The following is a 24,439-nucleotide window of genomic DNA, read 5'->3' as shown; positions in this document are numbered from 1 at the left end:
GCATGGCAGTTCAGGCAGAAATGGAAAGGCTTCTGTTCCATCACCAGCAGGGCATCCTCTGGAGAACCTGATGTAGATTGAAAATGGAGGCCCGAAGAGTGAGGCCCTAGAGGGCTTCGTGGACGCTCGTCAATTCGACAAGTTATAAAGTATTCTGGATCTCGATACGCAAGATGGAATACGCGAATGTAAACAATACAGGTAAGGGTCAGCACGAACAGAGCACCATAAATGTCTCGACCTGGAGCTCAGGCACACACTACCGAACCTGACAGCGGAAAGAAAACAATCTAACAATGGAGCTGACGCCCATGCACATTTTCACCAAAAGGAGGAGTCACTCTACCTTGTGACTTTAAAGACTTCTTTGAAGAAAAACAACTTGCACACATCCAGACCCAACACCAGATGGCAGGAGTATGCAAAGCATGTGCATGTACAGCCACACATGCCTTGAACATCATGTTTATCCCATTCCTTTTCATGCAACAAGTTAAAATGTTGCAATACATGTTCACTCTCGGACAGATTTACTAAGGATTTGAGCCCACACAAAGTGGTGCAAAGCTTTGCAAGGGTATGTACTCTCCAGCGCAAAAGGTATTATGTGCTGGAACGGTTCCCATTTGTAGGTCGAAATAGTGCTGTGTACTGCTTTGTGGCACGTTCAGTCAAAGGGACGTAACTTGGGTGGATCAGCATAAGCATACAGTTTATGAGACAAAGCACGATCCACTAAGGTAACCAGACGGAGCATTGCACCAAAAAATAACACCTGCTTGAAGCAGCCGCAATCAAGAAGAAATTTTTTATTTGTCCAAAAAATCATCCACAGCTTGCATGTGTCCTGCACTTTACAGTACACATACAATATGCATTGGATTTTGCACTGGAAAAGTATGTTTTATGTACAAATCCCTTTGCCCGACAGTATGTAGACCCCCCAGAAAAAGTTGAGTGTAGAGCACCAGTGCAGGGATTAGCAGCAGATCATTTTTAACAAAGGTGGCATTGCTCTACTTCCTTCTCATTGCACAATGCACCAATTTTGGTTGCTGTGCCACCTTGCACAAAAAGTAAGAAATCTGCCCCTCAATTTTTTTACCGCTGCAAAAGTTTAAGAAATGTGGCCCTGAGACACTAATCAAAGTGACTGAATCTCCATCAGAGATATCTGCCATTCTTTCACAAATCATTTCACTAACCGTTCGGGGGGATATGAAAGAAACGACCCAGCTAATTCGACACTATGTCAACCAGCAAGATGTGTGTACAGGAGACAAATCAGTGAATAGAAAATGTGAGTACTAGTTACAAACATTAAGAATGATACAACCATTCCTTCTGGACTTCTGCGCATGCCCTTACTCCGCTTATCAATGGTATCAATTTTGTGCATTTCTCTATTTACATAAATAGGCTGTTAAATAATGACTAAAGGGTTTCAGTCTATCTTTATGTTTAGGCCTATGTTTCCCATTTTATGACTGTTTAAGGCAACATATGTGTCATCTGAAACAAACCTTAGTGAGGGAGAATATATTATGAACAACCCTATTTGTGTGTCCTTTGGATTAATATTAACTTTCAGCATAGGCTACACAACAGCTGTCGATGAGCCCCATAGAGATCCGCCAGTGGGCTGTAGTCCATGCTACACATTCAAGTTTGTATATGGTGTTCATTGATTCATTGGCTTTCTTTGAACTAGTCAACTTTAGGTGCAAACAGCCTGTGTGCAGAGGTGTGTTTCACTCTGAATTTAAACTTTGTGCAATCTGCTGCTATTGATGTCATTATATGTTGCTGCATTACATCAGCAGTATGCGAGTGTGTGTTTTGCCTCACAGTGAATCCTAAAGAAATTGACTTAATCTAGGGTAATTCATTTCAGGTTAGTATGTGTTATTAAGGTACTCCCCCCCCCCCCCCTTGCGCCCAGTCCACAAGTTGACAATATTGTAGTGTCCAATATTTAAGATCGAGCATTGGATGGGACATTTTTTGATGTCTGCTGCTGAGGAATTTAGCACTATAATCAGTACTTCCCACCCAAAGACCATTTCTGCAATTATCATATTGAATTGAGATATACTGTATTCAATTTAACCCAAAAATAATCTCCAAGCCATTTGACAATTTAATGTTTTGCAAATTGCTGACATTCATCCTCCACGTGCATGGTAATCTTTAATGAGATGCATAAATGCTTCTATAACTTGATTCTGAAAACACTGATGTACTGTATTTTATTTCAATATTTTTACTGACTGTTTAAATATACTTCGTTTTCTGGTGCAACCGAGTTATTCTGCTTCACGGGCTAATGACCTTGAAGAGCAGAAATGACCCACAAACCTGGATGGACATCCATTTTTGTGTACCTCCATCTTCTCTTTGTCACACATGTGCAGCGTAGCAACTAATAATTTTAGACATGGTTTTCTAATTGCTTAACATACTACGTCCTTACCCTAAATCGGCTCTAATTTCAGATCTAACTGCCAACTAAGAAGTTTTCAACTACAGCACTTTAGGCCCACAGCACATAAAATAGACAATCTTCCGATTTGGTTTGAAAAGACAATTATTTTGTTATACTACATGACGGCATGGCATTAGTAGGGATAATTCAATTCATGAGATGTCTTGCTTGTTTGGGAACATCAACAGCAATTCTCGTAAACATTTGTTTCATGAAAGCATGCGCCATGAAAAAGTATTAAAACCCGGGAGAAAATTAAACTGTAATGCACCATTGACCAATTCTCTTATTCCATCTTTCTTAAAAGATAAATTACTAGATAGTCTGTTAGCGATGGTTTTTCAGCAGATCAGTTTGAATTGGAAAATGTCAGCTAAGTTATCATATAAGGTATGGTAGGATTCGGTGAGTTCTCATCATAAGTTGGACACTATGTATACTATACAATGTTTATCTTCTCACAATGTGCAATTGTTATGGTTACCTCTTAGTACATTTCATAACCAGGTTGACAGTGATATATCAAGTACTCTATCTATATGTTCTGAAAATGTTCATCCTCCATGAATATTTTCTCTCTGTCTTCCTTTTATATTTCGATTACATTTTTTGCTCTGTTTATAGAATTACTGTTTATTGTGAGAGGTTAACATATAGGGGAAATGATGGTATTATTTTACATAAAATTCATTATACGCTGTAAAATGTTTCCTTTACCCCTTTCTGCTTCCCCCTTTTCTTTCCTTCCCTTCCTCATGAAATTTGAAAGACTTTAATGTTTTTTTCCCTTGATTTTTAATACTGCATATTCATTGGTGACTCGTTATTATTAGATGAATTTCTATTTGTGTTATGCAGTATATAATGGATTTAATAAAATCTTTTAAACATTAAACCGTAACACACCTAACCATTAGTAGTATTTGAAGAAATGCATTGAAAAAAAATAGAATAGGAAGAAAAGGCTCTAGTGGGCAGTTACATAAAAAAAAAGTCCTTCTTTCAACATGTCATTTGGTGTTGACGAGTATTGGTAAACACAAAACCTTCAGCTGGTTGGTAAATCTAGTGGTAGGTCATAGCCGGCACGTTGTACTGAGGAAGCCACCCATAAATCACGTGCTCTCCAAAGTTACATTATATCCCACAAACATCTCCAGCAGCACTGCAGAAAATGCATTGCCCTTCCACAGAAGTTTCCACTTGATCAGTGTTATGTACAGACCTTGTTACTTTCCTTAACATAAATATGCCCCTGTACTTGATATCACATATCCTAACAACAAACAGCATTTCAGTTCCCCTCCAGCAGGTGAGTCCACGTAAAGTGAGAGGAAAACAATGGAAACATGCGACTCAAAATGGAAGCTATCTAAAGGAGTAACTCTCATCGTCGTATTCTAGTTCTTCTTCCTCATCTTCCTCCAGAAGTCCATATTTAAATTTCCGATATACAGTGCCATCCTGGCCCATGTATACAATATCATCGTCTTCGTCCTCCTCTTCATCCTCATCGTCCCGATCTTTATACTCAATCACTTGTTGAAAGCTGGTGCTTTCTCGGTTGGTCTTGTAAGAAGGCAATGCTCTGGACTGATCGGGCAGCTTCTCGTATCCAACCTTGCTGACTGCCTTTGGTCTCCGGCGGGACCATCGCCAGAAGAAGACGATGCCTCCAATGGTGACGATCAGCAAGATGGAAGTGGCAATGAACAAAGCTGTTTTCTTATTGCTTTCGAAAGGGGGAAGTGAGGCAAACCTCAGGTCGCACTCCTCTGCAAAGAGAAGGAAAAAGATTTAGCTTCCTACTAATAGTATTTGGAAATGCATAGTTCAAATGTATTTTTGCCAATGCTTCAAAATGCCAGCTGTGCATTCTGCAAACATAAATTCATAACTGGTATCACTATTTTGTCAACTTTCTGTTAGTTTCCAAGGTAATTTACGGTCTCAGTCTCTGTGTTGAGTTGGTTGCAGCATCCTACTTCTCATGGACAATGCATGTACAAATCCTGTCTGTCCAAAAAAAGAGAGAAAATCGACAGTCCGATGAGAACAGAACTCAAGTTTTAATTTGTAAGTCATGGATCTGGTGTGCTTATTTGCATATGATTTTTTTAAACATATGGGGCCAAATTAATCATAGTTTTGGATCGCAACGGGGCAATAGGGCGATGCACAGTAGAGGCTGGCAATGCTATCAAGCTTACGGGAAAAATGTGGGGTCCAGGGTGGGTACTCCTCCCGAGAAGAAATTGAAAAAAAAACCTGGTAAATGGTGCATTTTTAGCAAACTAATTTAGTGATAAAGCAAGGCTTACAAAGCAGTGGGAAAGTCTAGTATTGAAATATTAAACACATCAAAAACTGCCCCATATCTTACAGCATTAATATGTTCAACAGTTACTGTAATGTGCAAATTGTACAGCACAACAACTTCAGTCCTTCAAATTGTGTGCTTGTTCAGTGTCTTACACTGCATGCAGCATCAACTTTGGAAGGAAATGCTCTAACCAGGCTTCGGGAAGCGCCCACAGCTCCTGACTGCAATCAGTCATATAGAATTATGTGCAGACAGGTCTTTAAATGGGATGGAAAAAGTGGAGGCTCTCTAAAAGGGAACATTTAAAATACATTTCTGTGATTCCCATAGTGTGTCGCTCAACCTGTATTTTGGCTTCTCTCTGAAATGTCATCGCATCCAGCTATTTAGCACAATTCTTTACCTAAAACCTGTCAGTACACTAATGGTTGTTAGCTGTTTAAGAGAAATGAGTAACAACAATGATTTGTTATAAAATCTTAACACTGGAAATGTTTCAATTCTGAAATTGTGACTCTGTGAATTAAATAGTATTGAGGCCTGTGGAAGGAGTTTTGGCCTGCAGTTATGTGCGTTTTATGTAAGATATGGATGCCCTTTTCTCAGCATTTCTCATCCATCTGCACATCTTCAACCGCCTCTCTTTCCTCTTCAGCACCCTCTTTTTGCTTTCCCCTGAATGCAGTTCCTCGCATCTTTATCACTTCATCACTCATCACTTCCAAACATACACTGCACTCTCCCACATTTAAGCAATTTATTTTCCTTTTGCCTTGTAAATATTTTGACATTTGTGTACCCCCTTCAAATGCATTTCCACAGAATTTCAAATGCAGCTGGAATACAACCATTGTTCTGTGTGCTCTGCAGAGAGGCCAACCCACTGACAGGCACTTTGCTTTGACTTCAGCCTGAGCGTAGGAGTTCTCAGTCAAAGCCCCCCATAAACACCCGGCACAGCTCAAAGTATACACTATGCAAGAGTAATACGATGCATTAAAAAAACACACAGAAACACAACATGATAAAATAGCTAACACTCGTGGGGAATGCTAAATTTGATCGAAGAGAGGGACTGAATCACTGACATTCAATGTCTTAACATTTTTACCATTCATTGTTTGTAAATCAATTTATGTTTTTTGCATTAATGTTGAGGGTATGAAGATAGGGCCAGCTTTATCAACATACAGCAGATAACTGTCTTTACTATAAGCACATATTTCTCCCTTCGCGCTTGAGTTGGATATTGGGATCAACTTCACAAGGGAACAAAATCCCGCTCTTCTTTTGGATCACTTTCGCGGGGGAACAAATACAGCAGTTCTACTTCTAAAGGGGCCAGCCATGTGCAGCTATGGCCTGGGGTTAGCACAATATACATAACACAGGATTAGCATTATAACATTTACCATTACCGAGGACAAGGCACCAAATCACATATGCTTGCATCCACTCCTATGTGTGATGAGTGGGAAAGGATGGGCTCTATGCATGTGCCCTCATGCAGGGACGGAGACTCTGACGCCCGAAACGGTGGCTCAGAAAGCATCACTTGCCTATAGTGGATACTACCATAGACTACAAAGGCAATGAAGGGCTTCAGAACTGTAAGCTCTACGTTATGCGTCACAGATCAGAAAGTTGATTTACTGCCTGGCTTCCGTCTCCTGCTTCAGAGCGAAGTGGGGCAGGCAGCCTGGGACAGATAGCCCAGACTTAAATACATTAATTTGTTTAGAGATATGATCGTATCTCAAAATAAATCAATATTTTTGCAGGAAAGTGTAGGAATTTCAGTGGGGTGCAGCCCCCGAGCCATAATGGAGAAACCGCCCCATGCGACGCAACACTAGAGTTCGATTTATCAAGCCACACAAGGCCACCTTGCGTGGCCATGAATGGCTTAATAAATCTAGAGTAACGCAACGCAGTGCAAATCGCTGCATTGCGTTACTCTGCCCCAGATAGGCATTGCATGGGTGGAGCATGGGTGTTCCAACGCATACACCCATAGATTTTGGCACATTCCCAGATTTACCATTACTGGTAGACCTGGGAATGTGGAGGGATAGAGGGCTTATAAATAATAATCTTTATTATTATTCATATAGGTCCAGCATACGTGCCCAACAAGCAGTGAAAACAAAGAGGTATGCAGTTCCTAGAAGTGACACAGGGTGTATTAGTATAACTCAAAGGTGCCAAAGTGACAATGTGAGGGTGCTGATGGACGCAGGAGAGAAGATCACTCCTTCTGGAAAAGAAGACCTTCACACACCCAACAAGCGGGTGTCTTGATTCATCATCAGGTCCTGCTCCTTATCGGGCCGGCGGTGCAATGCCCGATCAGGCACCCAAATGGGGCCTTCCTACCGGAGATCTTTATTTCCAATGCCGATGAATGAGGTGTGTATGGGGTTACTTCTACTAACTGGTGTAGGTGCATGTGAATTGTGAAGTGAGTGAACTAAAACAGGGATAGGTGATCCACTTCAACCTATTTTAATAAAGCATGGTCACCATCCTGATTAAAACCAAAGTGAAACGCACATATCTCACCATTAGGTATGTGAGTCAATGTGCTAAAAATGTCAACATGTTTCTTGCCTGGTAATTTATTAATTGGCAATTCTTCAGGACCAAAGGTAAGGCTACCTACACTTTTTTGGTGGTGGTCACAACCTCTAAGAGGTACCAATGGTGGCCACACATACAGCACCCTAAAAATGTGTGGTACCAGAAGTTAAATAACACAACCTGCGAAAAAAGAAAAAGATTAAAAGTTTTGCAATCAAAGGTAGCATTACAATAATGACAATACGAGATATCAGGGTTGCTGAAGACAAGTGGTAATGTCAATGTAACCGTGACATGCATCGATAGTGAGCAAACGTGTGCAGGACATACTTAAAAGAGAGCAGCAGTAAAATTTGCATATCATTGCACTGGACATCCCCAAAATTAGCTGAGTACAATGGCCAGGAGTAATGTCAAAACACTCACCCTCATCAGCTGTGTTGAAAGCAAGACCAGGGTGGGAGAGCACTAAATTTATACTGTCCTATGATATAGAAAGCAAATAAACACAAAGGAAAAGGGTAAATAGGACTACATAACAGACAAATCAAAGATCTGCGTAGCAGGGACCCACTGGGTATAATAAAGCACTCGTTGCTAAAACGGAAATTGTATGCAGCGGAGGGTGTACATCGTTGGGACCAGGTAGCGTGATAAATAACACATTTAAGGCCAGAGGTCATGTACACACCACTGTGATAACCGCTAATTCCCCCTCAAGGATCTGTGGAAGCTGTATTGTATCGAGGATATCCCCGTAAGTAGACAACTAGGTTGTGTTGACAGAACACTCACAAGGGCAGACGAGCGTGAGAGCAATGAGCTTCATACGCGGTCCCGGAGGCACTGGTGTTTGTCCGTTAATCAAGGGAACAATAAAATTCAGAAGCAGTTGAAGGTGCATATCGTAGGGACCAGGTAGCGTGACACATAACACATTTTCAGTCAGAGGTCATGTACACACCACTGTGTTAATCGATAATTCCCCCTCAAAGATCAGTAGAGGCTGTATTGTAACGAGAATATCCCCGTAAGTGGGCAACCAGGTTGTGTTAACAAAGCACTAACTCGGGGAGACAAGCGTGGGAGCAATTAGCTTCATACGCGGTCCTGGAGGTACTAGTGATTGTCCGGTGATCATGGGAACAATCAAGTTTATAAGACCGGGAAGTTAAAAAAATCATGAAAAACAAGCCCTAGAAATGAGAGAGGCTTGTACTTACGATTCCGTACTAGGAAAAGCTCTGCAAACCTAAGGCCTCACCATCCATCGATGTATGGATCACGGACAACCGGCTGGCGTCTGGGTTAAGAATGCATGCCGGCGAGCCGTGAGGAAGAATGGGGCGGGACTTCCGGTAAGGGAAGACGTGCTGCGTGAGCAGGAAAGCTATAACGCTAACCTCACAATGTGATGTTAGTGAGCGTGGTCATCGTTACCATGGAAACCAACACGGAGGACAAACACTCAAAGTCACGATGGTAAAAAGAAAAAGGAAAGCGTGCAAGGTCATCACCTCGGGTGCGGGGTAAAGGGAAACAGTCGGAAACTTGCCAACTTTGTTAGAGGAGGCGGGGAAATAATTATAATACCTCTGTAAATTAAAAGATCCCGCATAATAAGGAGAGTGCACCTCTAAAATAGATAAAAGTTCATGGATATGAAAAGGTTGAGAAATGAACAACAGTTAGGGTATTTCCATAGGGAAGAAGAAATACATGTAGGGTCTCAATAGCAGAACTCGGGATGAGCTAAGAGAGGCTAATAAAGGACGTTGAGGAAATAGAAATAAGAGGGCATTTAAGTCAGCATACTCCAAGGGATATCTTCGTTGATACCAATAGTGTCCGCAGCCAAACGTAGGACCCAGCGTTGTTCAAGTCTAAAAAGTGCTTCTTTAGACATGTATTGATGGGATTCTAAAACCACCCATTGAAACGAAGTAGGAGCATGTCGTTTCAGGTGATAGTGAGTCGTCATCTTGGTGTGTGTCTTGGCACATCTGAAATTGCTTTTATGTTCCAGCATGCGAGTCTTGACTGGACGTGTTGTCATACCTATGTATGGGAGACCACACGGACATGTCATCACGTAAATGCAATTAGATGAATTGCAATTAGTGTGTTTGTGGATGGCCCAGGTAGTCCCATTAAGGAAAACCAATTCTTTGCTTATCCTCGTTTGAGGACACATAGAACAAGAACCACAGGGATAGTGGCCCTTGACAGGAGGTAGATCCCACAGCATCCTTTGTGATCTGATTGTGGGTTTTTTAGGTCTAGTATGTATGAGTAAGTCCTTAAGATTACTGGTGCGTTTAAATGCAAACCTAGGTGGTTCTAAATCCAAATCACCGGTATTGAGAATACCCCAATGTTTTCGTATGATGTTCCTAATTCTGTTGGAATCAGGGGTAAAAGTCGTAACACAGGTAATAGACTATTCAGGTTCTTTGATATTAGTTTCCAGTAGGCTCTCTCTAGCGTTATGTCTTGCTCGTTTGCGTGCCCGTGAGACTATTTGTCTAGGATATTCTCTCTTAATCAGGTCATTCATCAGGGTAGCAGACTCACTCAGATAGTCCGTCAGTGAGCTGCAGTTCCTTCTGATATGCAAGAATTGTCCGAAGGGCAAGTTCTCTCTCAATGACTTGGGGTGATGGCTGCTAAAGAGGAGAAGGCTGTTCCTATCTGTAGGTTTGCGATACAGACTGGTGGTGATCTGTTCTCCTTCTAGATGGACACGTAGATCAAGGAAGGGAACCTCCGTGTCAGAGATAGTGTGTGTAAATCTCAAATAGGGATTGAGGGTGTTAATCCAGGTACAAAATTCTGTACATCTGGCGTAATCTCCTTTCCAAAGGATCAAAATATCGATGAATCTTTTCCAGAGCAGCACATTCGCCGAGTAAGGATTAGTGGTATTGTGAATTTCTCTAGCTTCAAAGGCTGACATATACATACATGCTAGACTCGGTGCGAATGTGCTGCCCATGGAAGTACCTTGGGTTTGGTGGTACAGTTGTGTGTTATACTCAAAAAAGTTTTGCGTCAGGGCCAAGTTGGCACATTCCATTATGAATGGTACTGGAGTTGTAGAATTAAGCTCGTTGTTACTCAGAGCGTCCTCGATGACTTGGAGAGTGGCTTGTTGGGGTATGTTGGTATATAAAGCCTCAACATCCAATGTTACAAAGAGGTCTATTTCCTGTGAGTGTTGGAAGCCTTCAAGAAGGCGGTGGACATCAGTAGTGTCTTGGATAAATGAGGGAGTAGTTCTGACCAGAGGCTGAATGAAGTGGTCAACGAACTGAGACAAAGGTTCCAAGATGGACCCGATCCCTGAAACGATGGGGTGTCCAGGAACTGGAGAGGTCCCTTTATGAATTTTGGGAAGGCAGTAAAAGTAGGGGATCACTGGTTCTTTTGCTATGAGGAAGTTAACTTATTTTTTAGAAATCCAACCTTCTACTTCAGCTGTGAAAACCATAGAGCCTATTGTACTGGTCAGCTGAGGAGTGGGATCTTCCTTTATAGGTGTATAGTATCTTGTGTTGTTCAATTGTCTACGACACTCAATATCATAGTCAACTGAGGACATGATGACGGTTGCCCCACCCTTATCTGCTTGCTTGATTACAATGGTATTGTCATTAGTCAAATCTCTTATGGCTAATGACTCATTGGTAGACAGATTCTTAAAGGGCACTCGATTACTAACCATATTAAGGTCTTTTAAGACTGCCTTTTCGAAGGTAAGTACTTCGGGGGGGACCATACTCCTAGTAGGAGTAAAGGTCGATGGTCTATGAAGGCCTGAGTCATTGACCATAGGCGATGGATGATCTTGAAAGAATGCCTGTAATCTAATCTTGCGAAATAAGCTTTGAACCTCACAAGTGTCACGAAATTTGTCAGTCTTGGGTGTGGGGACAAATCCCAGCCCTTTCTGAAGAACTCTTTCTTCCACAGGAGTGAGAACTCTGGTGGATAGATTGATGATTAATCTCTCTGTCCCTGGTTTGGCTCCTGGTTTCCTCTGATCGGGAGGGTTGTTCCTGCCATTGCACTCTTTTTTGCCCTCTTCTGCGCCCTCTTCCTCTGCCCCAGCCTCTGTCTAAAAAAGGTTGTTCGGCGCTGTGTGGGAAGAAAGGTGGAGGAGGGCCTTGATGGTACATTGGATATTGCCAGAAGGGTGGTCCCTGGTAGGGAGGCATATTATATGCTGGATACCCAGGGGGTTGAAAAGTTCTCGCTTTTCTGTTATTGTTATTCCAGCTCCCTGTGCTTGAGTCACTGTTGGTTGAAGACCCTCGTCTGGAAGGCCCTGAACTCTCATCTGAAGAGTAGCCTGTTACTGTGGATGTGTAGTCTGCTTTAAGATAGGGATATACCTTTTCTGTTGAAAACTTCTTTATGTCTTTTTGAAGTTTAGATATTTTTTGTTTCATAAGGTAATCCCTATTATCGGCGAGCTCAGCATTGATCTCTGCCAGTTTAGTCTTGTATGCTGTTGTTTGGATGATGACTTTAATAGCACCCTCGGCTGTCTGAATCCTGATTAGTAAGGCATCCGCTATTCTTTTCGCGGTGTTAATGATAAGAATGAGCCAGTCCCTAGTGCATTTCCATGCTACTAGGGACCACTCTTTTTTTAATAACGCGTCCTCTAAAAAAAGACGAGGAAAGTTGTTAACAATAAGTCCATTGGGAATGTGTCAAAATGCTGCGCTTCCCCAGGAGAGGTGTAACATGGAGAAACATCTTTATTTCTCAATGTGTGCTGCTTTCTGCTGTACACATAGAAGGAGGAAATGTCTCAGATGAGTATTTTTGCGCAGGAAAGTGTCCCTTCTTGCACAAAAAAAGTTCTATCTGCAACGCAGGCACCCTTGCACCAAGGTGCAAGGGTGCCTGGCTTGGCGCGATGCAGCACATTGTGCGCCAGCGCAAAGAAAGGACAGGAATGCACCGTATAATGTTAAATATGGCACATTCCTGCCCCTTCCCTCTCATGCAGTGCAGCAAGGAGGCTTGCTGTATTTTACTTCATAAAAGGTTGATAAATAGCACCAAAATATATTGTTTCTGATGGAGGAGTGTTGCGCCTCTGAAACCAAGTCTTGATTCAAGAGCGTTCTAAATCTTTTTTGATGATTCTGGCTACGTTTCTTTTCAAAACAGGATGTACCTTTCTCTCCCTTTGCCTATGATCTAGTGTCTCAGTATTCTTTCTGCCATGATGCAGACCATGCTATTGCAGGCGCTTCTGCTACAAGACAAGAGGAGTCCAGCAGAGCCCCCAATGAGTATGCGCTCTGTGCTTCCAATCCAAGCCACTAAGAGCAGCACCAGCTTCATTTTATGCAGCTCACTTCTTCCACAGCTGGTCTTGATATCTGAGAGAGATTCAGCTGTGAGATTCAGTAATAGTCACAAAGTACACCCAGAAGCAGCCAAGGCTGTTCATCACTGCCACTGATATCTAAGGGACATTATTTCCTTTAAGAATAATATGGGACATTGTTATCATGGCACAATAATCGAAAGGCATAAATCTTTCACACTGGAATATGAGGATATACTTTCTTGCATGTGAATCTGGAGTGGTATGGTTTAGTACACTAGTCTGAATTGTTCTTTGGCATGGTATTATAGAGCTATATTCTCTAGTACAGTCTTCTGAGATATCTTATGTTTTTGTATTGCGACAAAAGCTCATGGAAGAGGTATTATCTGAATTACTTTTTGGCACTATTTATGGGCAAAATTCATTATACTTTGATACACCATTCCTGATGCATTTCCATAGACCTGGTGCCATAGGTGATAATGTACTGTCTGTTTCTGCATTGCACCAAGATACTCCTTTGGAGTGATAGTCGCGCTTTATAAATAATATATATATATATATATATATATATATATTTTCACTGAAAAAACAATAGGTTTCAGGAGCGTTATAGTTAGCTGCACTTTTCACTCGTACAAAACCATTGAAATTCCCCCGTTATAGTTAGTTCAGCTAACTATGACTCGCGCACCCGCAATGCACTGCTGATGATGTCACATGTTACCTCACTCATGACATGGTCAGTGACATCACTCATGACATCACTGATGATATCTCAAATGACATCACTGATGACATCACTGATGACATCATCCAGTGAATGTGTGTTTTTATGAAAATTACATATGTTTTATATATGTATATCTCAAGGTCGATGGAAGAATAAATGGGTATATAAGTGTCTAAATGGATGATTTGTTTTTGAAAAATTGATTGTATAACTGACTGATTAAGTGTATCTTAGTGAATACATGGCTTAGTGAGTAATATTTAAATATGTAAATATCTGTATCAGTCTCTCACTTTGTGTATAAGTGGCTGCATGGGTTGGTGAGTAGCTACATGAGTGTCTATATAGGTTATTAGTTGGTTTTTTGAGTATCAGTATGAGTGTCTGATTGTCTGTATGGTTCGGTGGGGGTATTACGTAGTGCATAGGTGCATGAAAGAGTGACTCACTGTTTGTATGTGTTGAAGACAGCATGTGTGCAGGACTGTATGGGTGGATGAGTGTGTGCATGGATGTGTTAGTGAGTGAATGACTGTCTCAATAGTGTCTTTATGAGTAACTACATATGTTTTAAACTAGTATATGTGACTATTGGTGTATATAAAAGTGAGTATATGTGAGAGTGAGAGATTGAAAGAGTTCCTGTATGAATAAGTATGTGTTTCTATAAGTGATTGTTTAAAAGACTAAGTATGTGTAAGTTTCTGTAGAAGTAAGTGTGGTGGTGTGTGTATAACTATATATGCAAGTAAATGGATGTTTGATTCTTTATTAACACGAGTGACTATGTGTGTGAGTAACTCTATGGATGAGTGGCGTTGTGTAACAGGATGTATAGGTGTATGAGCACATATGATGAGTGAGTACATGTATGAGTGACTGTATAGGACTGTTGGTGAATGACTGGATGTGTATGTGGATCTTAGAATTACTGAATAGGTTGTTGTGACTGGTATTGGTACGTCCATTGTTTTGAAAATTTTAGTTTCTATTTTTGATTGTGTGTATCAAACGTTATATTAGGGGGAGAGGAGGTCTGCCACTCTATCACAAGGATGATGTCATCAGTGATGTCATTTGAGATGTCATCAGTGATGTCTTGAGTGATGTTACTGACCATGTCATGAGTGATGTAATATGTGACTTCATCAGCAGTGCATTGCGGGCGCGCGAGTTATAGTTAGCTGAACTAACTATAACGGGGGAATTTCAATGGTTTTCTACGAGTGAAAAGTCGAGCTAACTATAACGCTTCTGAAACCTATGTTTTTTTCAGTGAATTTCTAAGGTTTTTTAAATGCTAATTCCTAACTATAACGTGCCTGAAACCTATGTTTTTTTCAGTGAATTTCAAAGGTTTTTTAAAAGCTAATTTCTAACTATGCCTACACAGATAGGACATGTGATGAAAGAAGAAAAAACGCACAGAAAGAAAAAAAAGAAATGCAGAAAGAAGCAACAGAAGTCCTCAAAGACGAAGAAAAGTGCAGGAAGAAGGATAACGTGCAGAAAGAACAAACAGAAGAGCAGAAAGAAGCCTTGTTGCAAAATCATCCTGTACCCTCAACTTTTTCAGACGGATACTGGTGGTAACTGAGTCTGACTAACCAGTACTAGAGCCAGTGCTATGTTAAAAGACACGCAGAATACAGTGAAAACACCTACATACACTAGGGAACACTATGCGTTGGGGTCCCCCTGTGATTAGCATGACCTCCTCTGTAAGCCCCTAGTATATAATAGGGCAGGGGATTAAAACTACCTCTTAAAACGCGCCACAGGGCGTGTTTGCATACGTCACCTCAGGCCCCCTCCCCTCCCTTCCCCACTGTGTAAACACGCCCTGTGTCCGTTTTAAGTTGGGAGATTAAGTCCCCTTGAATCCTGTGGGTCCCTAGGGTCCAACTAGCCCACTAGGTACCTCCAGTAAGTGCCACAGAGCTGCGTTGCAGAGAGGTGTAAAAAGTGGCACGGCCTCGACCACCTCTCTGCAACGCAGCTCAGTGGCGCTTACTGGAAGCACCTGGTGGGCTAGTTAGCCCCCAGGGGCCCTCAGGATTGAAGGGGAATTATTTCCCCAACTTAAAACGCGCCATAAGGCGTGTGTGCACACATCACCTCAGGTCCCGTCCCCTCCCTTCCCCACTGTGTAAACACGCCCTGTGGCCGTTTTTTAAGTTGGGAGATTAAGTCCCCTTAAATCCTGAGGGTCCCTAGGGGCAAAATAGCCCACTAGGTACGTCCAGTAAGCGCCATTGCAGAGAGGTGTAAAAAGGGGCGCGGCCTGCACCACCTCTCTGCAACGCAGAGCAGCGGCGCTTACTGGAAGCACCTGGTGGGCTAGTTGGCCCCCAGGGTCCCTCAGGATTGAAAGGGAATTATTTCCCCAACTTAAAACGCGCCACAGGGCGTGTTTGCACACGTCACCTCAGGCCCGGTCCCCTCCCTTCACCACTGTGTAAATGCGCCCTGTGGCTGTTCTGAGTTGAGAGATTAAGTCCCCTTGAATCCTAAGGGTCCCTAGGGTCAAACTAGCCCACTAGGTACCTCCAGTAAGCGCCACAGAGCTGCGTTGCATAGAGGTGTGAAAAGGGGCGTGGCCTCAGAACACCTGTCTGCAACGCAGCTCCCTGGTGCATACTGGAGATACCTGTTGGGCTAGTTGGCCCTCAGGGACCCTCAGTATTGAAGGGAAATTAATTCCCCAACTTACAACTGGCCAGGGGGCGCGTTCGCAGAGTGCTGCAAGGAGGGAGCGTGGCCTCCGGCGCGATGTCGGGCTTTTATTTATTTAATTTTTTTAAGAAGGTGGCCTGTGTGACCCCCTCTTCTTTTTCTAATTTATTGGCCCTGGGGACCCCATTCCCCAGGGCCTGCACCCTAATTTTTTTTGTTTAAAAAAATAAATTTGGCCCTCCCAAGGCCTTAATCGGCCCTGGGGACCCCAGCCCCCGGGCCATTGCCTTTTTTTTTTTTATTCTTTAGGAGGGGGGCTGCGTTGCCCCCCTCCTCAGGCCACTTATGGCCCCGGGGCCTTCCTCGATGCCTATGTTATAACGCACAGTGCTATGCCATACATATTACAATCTGGGATCCATATCTTTGTCACAGTGCATATGCAACGTTACACTCCCCAGCACATATTTTATATTACAACTTTAGAGACTAGTTAGGTTACACAACACTGCCCTGTGCATATTACACTCCAAGGCGCATATCGCATAGCACGCGCTAGTGCCTGTGCTATCTCGCTCTCTCCAATGAATCTGTCATTGCGCACAATGTATTGCATATTATATTTCACGCCCCGGTTCATCTTATAACACACTTTTTGGTGCATAGTTTATACCATATACTATATCTAGTTTTCATTTTCAATCGTGCTCTCAGGACTATGTTCTATATAACACCGCGTCCACCTACCCTTTTCACGGGCATTACATTTTGCGATGGGGGTGGAGGGTCAGGGGGTGTTTCTGCCAAGTGAGCCGGGAGTCACAGTCACAAACGTCCTCTTCTTCCTGAATAAAAGTGAGATTATGCTGCATACTTGTTCATATTTTAAGTAGTTTGCACAGACACACATTTTAAAAACAAATAAGTTCCTAACACCCACCTTCACTGAACAGTTAGCTTGCTGCCCCATCCACCTCCTCCCTATCCTCTGTTGTCTGAATCCATGGACTAGCCTCCTCCCTCCTGCCATGCATGGTCTGATGTGCTGCCACTGCCCTCCATTTAGCATGATGTACCAGTCCACTCCTCCTGCCCTCCATTGCCCAATTCTATGGCCCATCATTGACCTCCTGCTTAGCCTCTGTGCTTAGCTTGCTGACCCTATTCTCCTTCCCCCTGCCCTCCGATGTCTTTGTGCATGTTCCATGGACCTGCCACTCCTATCTACTCTGAGTGTTCTGTTGAGCTGCCACTCCCCTCCCACCTGCCTAGCATTGTCAGATGACTGTAACCTGTCCCTGCCACCTCCACCCTGCCTGTCCACATGCCATGCCCCTATCCCCTTCCTCCTGTCCTCCATGGTCCATTTTACTGCCACACCCTTCTGCCCTCCCTGGTCTGTTGCGCTGCAACTGCTCCTCCTGCCTGCCCCGCGCGGTCTGTTGTGAGGCCCCTTCCCCTGAACTCTATTGTCTGTGCCCAGGTCCTGACCCTCCCTTCTATCCTCCATGGTCCTTTGTGCATGCCCCTGCACCCTCCTTCTTGCCCATCATAGCCACTGTGCTGCCACTAACCCTCCCGCAAGCCATGCATGGTCTTCTGTGCTGCCATGGCCCCTCCCACCTTCCCTGTGTGGTCGGCTAGCTGCCCCTGACCCCCTCCCACCTTCCCCCCATGGTCTGTGTGTATGCCATCATAGTCTCATTGTTGCTCTCCATGGTGTGTCTTGTTTCTAGTGCCCATCCTGCCTGACCTCCATGGTCATCTTGCTGCTCCTGCCCTGCCCCCTTGCCCCCAGCCCTCTGTTTCCATGTGCAGACCCCTATTCCCTCCCTCCTGGCTTGGCTGTTCCATTGTAATGCCCCTGATCCGTCCCTCCTGCCCTTTATGGTCTGTTATGCTGCAGCTTTCTCTCCTGTCTGTCCATTATGGTCAGCTAGCTACCATTGCCTCTTTCCCCTCTGTTCTCTGTTGTCCATGTGCATGGTCCTGTCCCCTCCCTATTGCTTTCTAAGGATTGATGTGCTGCACTCCCGTCCCGCATGCCTAGTGTGGTGTATTGTGCTGCTGCAAACCCTGATGCCTGCCCTGTAGGGTCAGTTTGGTGCACCTCTCCATGTCCCTCCTGTTCTCTGTTATCCGAGTCCATGTCCCTACCCCAATTCCTCCTGCCTACCATGATCCAAAGTATCATACTTGCGAACATTTCGAACTTGGTAAGAGGGAGATTTTGAAAAAAAACTGGGGTATTGATTTTCCCCTTTGAGTTACATTGAAAAAGAGGAGATTGTAGACAGGAGACAGATCAAATAAAGCCCATTTGAGCTTAAAAACATTGGACGTTTCCTGGCTGAAATGGATCTGTTGGCACGTATGGTTGTACTACCACTGCCTCTTCCTTCTGCCCACAATGGTCTATTATATTGCCACAGCCTCTCTTGCCAGTCCTGTATTGTTGGTTTGTTGCCCCTGCCCCCCTTTCCACTGCCCTCCATAGTCTGTTGTGCTGCCACTGTCCTTCCTGCCTGCCCAGTGTGGTCAAATTGTTGCCTCTGCACTCTCTACCTGCCTTCAATTTTCCGTGCCCATGGCCTCTGCCTCTCAACAGTATCCCAATGAACAACTAGATTGCTAACATTCTATATTTATTACAAAAGTGTGGAACGCCTGACATCATCTTGATGTAATGAAAACTGTAATACCTAGAGCATTTCCTTTAGAAATTACATATATGAGAGGGTCTTATTTGCATCAAAATTATGGTTAGTGCTCGAAAAAACTAAAATGAGGACATATTTTCTGAGTTTTCAAATTGCGACAAAGAACTTTTAAGTTATTTGTAATCTTTATGTTTTTTTATCCAGTTGATCACTTGATTAAATGGTGCACCTAGGGGAGAGGATGTGGTGTTACTTCCAGAGCTGCAGACTTTGCAACTGGGGAACCAGGTTGGAGTTTCTGCTTCAGCTCAACATTCTGTGATTCTGGTCAAATCACTTAATCTCCCCATGTCTACAACCAAAATTAATTTGATCTTGTGTGATGTAACCAATGCTCATGTAAAGCACTCCAATACCTGACAAGTCTGCACTATATAAAACTGCAAATAAACAAAAAATAAGTGTTTTGCACACTTCTGTCATTGGGCTACATCTGGGATACATCTAGGTGATATTTGTGCTGCATTTGGGCTCTTTTGTCTCTGGTGGCCATCTTGGGAGATTTATTTGTTATGAAGTTTCCTAAATTCCTCATTTACTGGAAATGCTTTCAGGTTTTTACTTTGATTCCATCAAGAAGGCATTCAGATATGTCACACATTTGCCATAAATTCTGAATGTTAGCACTCTAGTTGCTCATTAGATCACTGTAGTAAAGCTACTGCTCACCAGGGAAGTCTGCTGCTGGTATTCAAAGTGCATGTTTCAGTCTGCATATCAGAATTTTTTTATGTAATAGAAGAGGATTTGAGAAGTCAAAATGTGCCCTAATTTTTCTTTCTGCAGCACTAATCATAATTTCTATAGCAAAATGAACCCCCTCATTTTGTTCCTTTGTAAATTAAATGTTTTAAGTGTTATCACTTTATTCCAATCAAGATGGCTTCAGGTGTGCCATACTTTTGTCATAAGTAAGACTGTTAGCGCCCTAGTTGTTTGTTAGAACACTCTGGGACATTCTGTCATTGGGCTGCATCTGGGTGATATTTGGGCTACATTTGGGCTCTTTTGTCTCTGGTGGCCATCTTGGGTGATTTATTTGTTATGAAGTTTCCTATTTTCCTCAGTAGGAAATACTTTCACTTTTTTACTTTGATTCCATCAAGAAGGCATTCAGATGTGTCACACATTTGCCATAAATTCAGAATGTTAGCACTCTAGTTGCTTATTAGATCACTGTAGTAAAGCTACTGCTCACCAGGGAAGTCTGCTGCTGGTATTGAAAGTGCATGTTTCAGTCTGCATGTCAGAATCTTTTAATGAAATAGAAGAGGATTTGAGAAGTCACTCAAAATGTGCCCTACTTTTTCTTTCTGCAGCACTAATCATACTTTCTATGGCAAAATGAACCCCCTCATTTTGTTTCTTTTTAAATTAAATGGTTTAAGAGTTACCACTTTATTCCAATCAAGATGGCTTCAGGTGTGCAATATGTTTGTCATAAGTAGGACTGTTAGCGCTCTAGTTGTTCTTTAGAACACTCTGGGAAGCTGCAGTAGAACACAAAGGAATCAACTGACAGTCTCTGCCCTTGTTGGATGTACATGTTTTACTGAGAATGTCAGACTTCATTCTCACATGACTGAGAAAGATATTGTGAATTTACAGAAAATATGCTCTCAGTTTAGCTTATAGATCACCTTCAAAACCTCTGTGGGAAAAGCATGAGAAAATAGTTTTCTCTCAAACATGATTCATGATATCACAGCAGAAGGCTTTTTCACATGGTAAAATCACCTTAGAACTCACCACAATTCCTAAAATGAGTATGGTACCATCAACAAATGATTTATAATGTAACTAAAGTCTTAAAACCTGCTATTAACTGCAATGCTTTTTAATGAGGTGCTATCATGTATATTGGTCCCAAGATGGCTGCCAACACTTCTTGGATGAAGTACTGACAGCCAATCAGATCTCACGATGAGATGTGTGGTTAGGCTCTGCCCAGATATAACTATCTTTTTAACTCTAATTTTCTCAGGAACTACTGAACGGATTTACACCATTTAAGCAAAAGGCACGAGTCTGAACTGAGGACTACCTTGCGTAGTACTTCCAATTTGCTGGCGTTCAGGAGGGGCCTAAAAACGTGGCTTTTTACTCTCTAGATATTTCCCTGTTTGTTAGGGTAGGGATTTCTCCTGTTCTGCCTTTCTTTTGTTGTGCTGCGATACAGGTTTATATAAAGCGCCAGGACACTCTTTTGAGTAGCCGTGCGCTATACAAGACTATTGTAACATAACATAACATAACTACCTCTTTGCCAAATTTGGTGTAATTCCGTTCAGCAATTCGGGCTGTAGCTGCGTCAACAGGTCCTATGGGAAAATGCATGGGGAAAATGTGTTTTGGGACCCCCCTTTTTTCTCTGCCCCCGCTTGACGAATCACCTTGAAATTTTCAGGATAGGAGCGGACCGGAGCTGGCCAAAAGTTTGAAAAATTTCGCGAAGATTCGTCAATCAGCGCCAACGTTATTCCAAATAGAATGTTGCGGATTTCCTATGTAAAATAGGTCCTAACTATAACTACCTACTGGCGACTGCCAGTAGGTAATATATACATACATATATATATATATATATATATATATATATATATACATATATATATATTCACTGAAAAAACCATAGGTTTCAGGGGCGTTATAGTTAGCTGGACATTTCCCTCATACAAAACCCTAGAAATTCCCCTGTTATAGTTAGTTCAGCTAACTATAACTCGCGCCCCCGCAATGCACTGCTGATGATGTCGCATATTACATCACTTATGACCTATGTTTTTTTCAGTGAATTTCTAAGGTTTTTTAAATGCCAATTCCTAACTATAACGCCCCTGAAACCTATGGTTTTTTTCAGTGAATTTCAAAGGTTTTTTAAATGCTAATTCCTAACTATATCAGGCCTGAAACCTATGGTTTTTTCAGTGAATTTCAAAGGTTTTCTAAATGACAATTTTGAATGTATTAATTGTTATACTGATTTTTTTGATACTGATTTACTACATTTTTCAAACTATTTATTTTTAGATATATTTTTTTAAATTACATTATAATTACATTATACATTACAATACACAATATACTTTCTCAGAATGAATTACTTTAGTTTAAATACTTGGCAAATAGGCAACAGACATTTAAGTACAGTAGTTACAGTTGTTGCAATGGGCAACAAAATTTCAAACACAAAGCAACATTGAGCTCAATGTGAATTTCTAGTTAAATGCAATTAGTTACTTTATGGATTACTTTTCTAACCACAAGACTGGATCCTAGATTCAGTCCTTGGACATCTCCTGTAAACAGTTGAGTAAAAGCGCTTTGGTTACAGTAGTGATTTTTAAGGAATATTATTGTATTTTAAAAGTTGACACTTAGAAACTTTTTCCCAAAGAATCACCAATGTTATCCTATGGCAGAAAATTCATTTAGCAGGTAAGTAGTGTTATAGTTACTTTTTCTTACTCAGTGGTGGATCCTGGATCCAGCACTGGCCAACCTCCTGTAAACAGTTGAAAGAATGTGTTTAAGTCATACAGACGATTTTCTAGGAATATTTTTAGTTTGTGAAAATAGACACTTAGAAACTTTTCTGGTGAAAACCACACAATGGATTCCTATGGAAGGAAATACAAGTTACTGGTAAGTACGCTTAGAATTACTTTTCAGGGTCAGTGCTGAGCTAAATGATGCAGCCGTGGGTTTTCTCCTGATAACAGGTGAGTAAATAGGAATTCGTAGTTCGGCTGATTTTAGAGGAATATTTGTACAATGGTGAAGGAAGGGGGAGGGGCCTGAGGTGATGTGTGCAAACACGCCCTGTGGTGCGTTTTAAGTTGGAGAATTAATTCCTCTTCAATCCTGAGGTCCCCTGGGGGCCAACTAGCCCACCAGGTACCTCCAGTATGCGCCAGGGAGCTGCATTGCAGAGAGGTATTCAGAGGCCACGCCCCTTTTTGCAACACAGCTCTGTGGCGCTCACTGGAGGCCACCTATGGCTCCGGGGACCCCATCCCCCGGGGCCATTTAAAAAAAAAAATTTACAAAACATTTGGGGAGGGGGGGGGGCGGGTGGCCCTCCTCCCGGGCCACTTATGGCCCCGGGGACCCCATCCCCCGGGGTCTGGCCTCCGTTGGGGGCCGTGGGGGGGTCCCCAATCCCCCCACGGCCCCGCCGGCTCCCCGCGTCCTGCGGGAGCCGGCATTGCTTTTCCACAGGGGAGCAGCTAACATGCTGCTCCCCGTGTGGAAAAGCAATCGTCTTTGGTATTTGTAAGAGAGAGCAGGTTTCCTGCTCTCTCTTCCAAATGCCAAAGCAGTTTGCTATGGCAGGATGGGAGCCGCGAGGCTCCCACCCTGCCATAGCAAACAGCAGTGTCCCGGGGGTGGGCACCCTGGGACACTGCAGGAGCCGGCCCTGGGGGGTGGCGGTCCCTAGGGCCATCATTGGCTCCAGGGGGGGCCGCGCGCCCCTCCACTTAAGTTAAAGCCCTGGGGGGTGGTGGCCCCCGGGGCTTGGGGGTCCGCAATGGACCCCCTATTTTACATTATCAGTGCCCAGGGGAGGTGGCGGTCCCCGGGGCGTGTGGGGGGCTCGGGCCTCCCACACAGGTTTTTTTTTTAAAAAGCCCCGGGGGTGGCGGTCCATCAGCCCCCCGTATATATTAACATAAGCCCCTAAGCGCGTGAGCCCGCGCTTCGTTTTTTTTTCCGTTAGCGCGACGCGCATCCCGCGATTTAAAAAAAAAAAACAAACATTTTTTTTTGGCCTTGGGGGTCCTAGTGGGACCCCCTGAGCAGGCCTAGGGGTCAGGGTGTTTCTACCCTGCCCCCTTGTTGCGTTTTGCGTCTTTGTTTTTGTGCTTACTTGTGCCTCGGTTCTACAGAGGCACAAGATGGCTGCCAACACTTCCTGATTCAGAGTGTTGGCAGCCAATTAGCATTCAGCTCGTGCTCGGGAGGGTTCGGGGAGGGTGCGTGGAGGATCCGCGGATCCTCCGCGGCCATAGATATCACTTACGTTTTTTACCTTAATTTTCTCAGGAACTACTGAACAGATTCACACCATTTATGCAAAAGGCACGAGTCTGAACTGAGGACTACCTCTTTGCCAAATTTGGTGTCATTCCGTTCAGCGGTTCGGGCTGTAGCTGCGACAACAGATCCTATGGGAAATTGCATGGGGAAAACGTGTTTTGGGACCCCCCTTTTTTCTCGGCCCCCGCTTGACGAATCACTGCAAAACTTTCAGGGTAGGAGCGGAGCGGAGCTGGCCAAAAGTTTGGAAAATTTTGCGAAGATTCGTCAATTGGCGCCAAAGATATTTCCAATAGAATGTTGCAGATTTCCTATGGAAAATAGGTCCCAACTATAACTTTCTACTGGCGACCGCCAGTAGATAATATATATATTATCTACTGGCGGTCGCCAGTAGATAGTTATAGTTAAGACCGAGTTCCCATAGGAAATCTGAAAATTCTATTTTGAATAACTTTGGCGCCGGTTGACTTATCTTCGTGAAATTTTCAAAACTAATGGGGCGCTCCGCTCAGCTCCTACCCTGAAAGTC

General features: G+C 43.1%; 1 protein-coding gene across 1 annotated transcript in view; it reads right to left on the bottom strand.

Annotated features, from left to right (window-relative positions):
- Positions 1-794: 794 nt before the first annotated feature.
- The window catches only part of PCSK5 (proprotein convertase subtilisin/kexin type 5), a 1,432,234-nt gene continuing 1,408,589 nt past the window's right edge, over positions 795-24,439 (bottom strand). Inside the window, exon 37 of the mRNA XM_085633086.1 lies at positions 795-4,260. Within this exon, the coding sequence (XP_085489212.1) occupies positions 3,854-4,260 (407 nt within the window). The 3' untranslated portion in view covers positions 795-3,853. The remainder of the gene's footprint in view (positions 4,261-24,439) is intronic.

The sequence above is a fragment of the Triturus cristatus genome, chromosome 2_1, assembly GCF_964204655.1.
Source record: "Triturus cristatus chromosome 2_1, aTriCri1.1, whole genome shotgun sequence".
NCBI classification, from domain to species: domain Eukaryota; kingdom Metazoa; phylum Chordata; class Amphibia; order Caudata; family Salamandridae; genus Triturus; species Triturus cristatus.
Note: the sequence above shows the minus strand (reverse complement) of the source record. Positions and strands in the feature narration are given on the sequence as shown.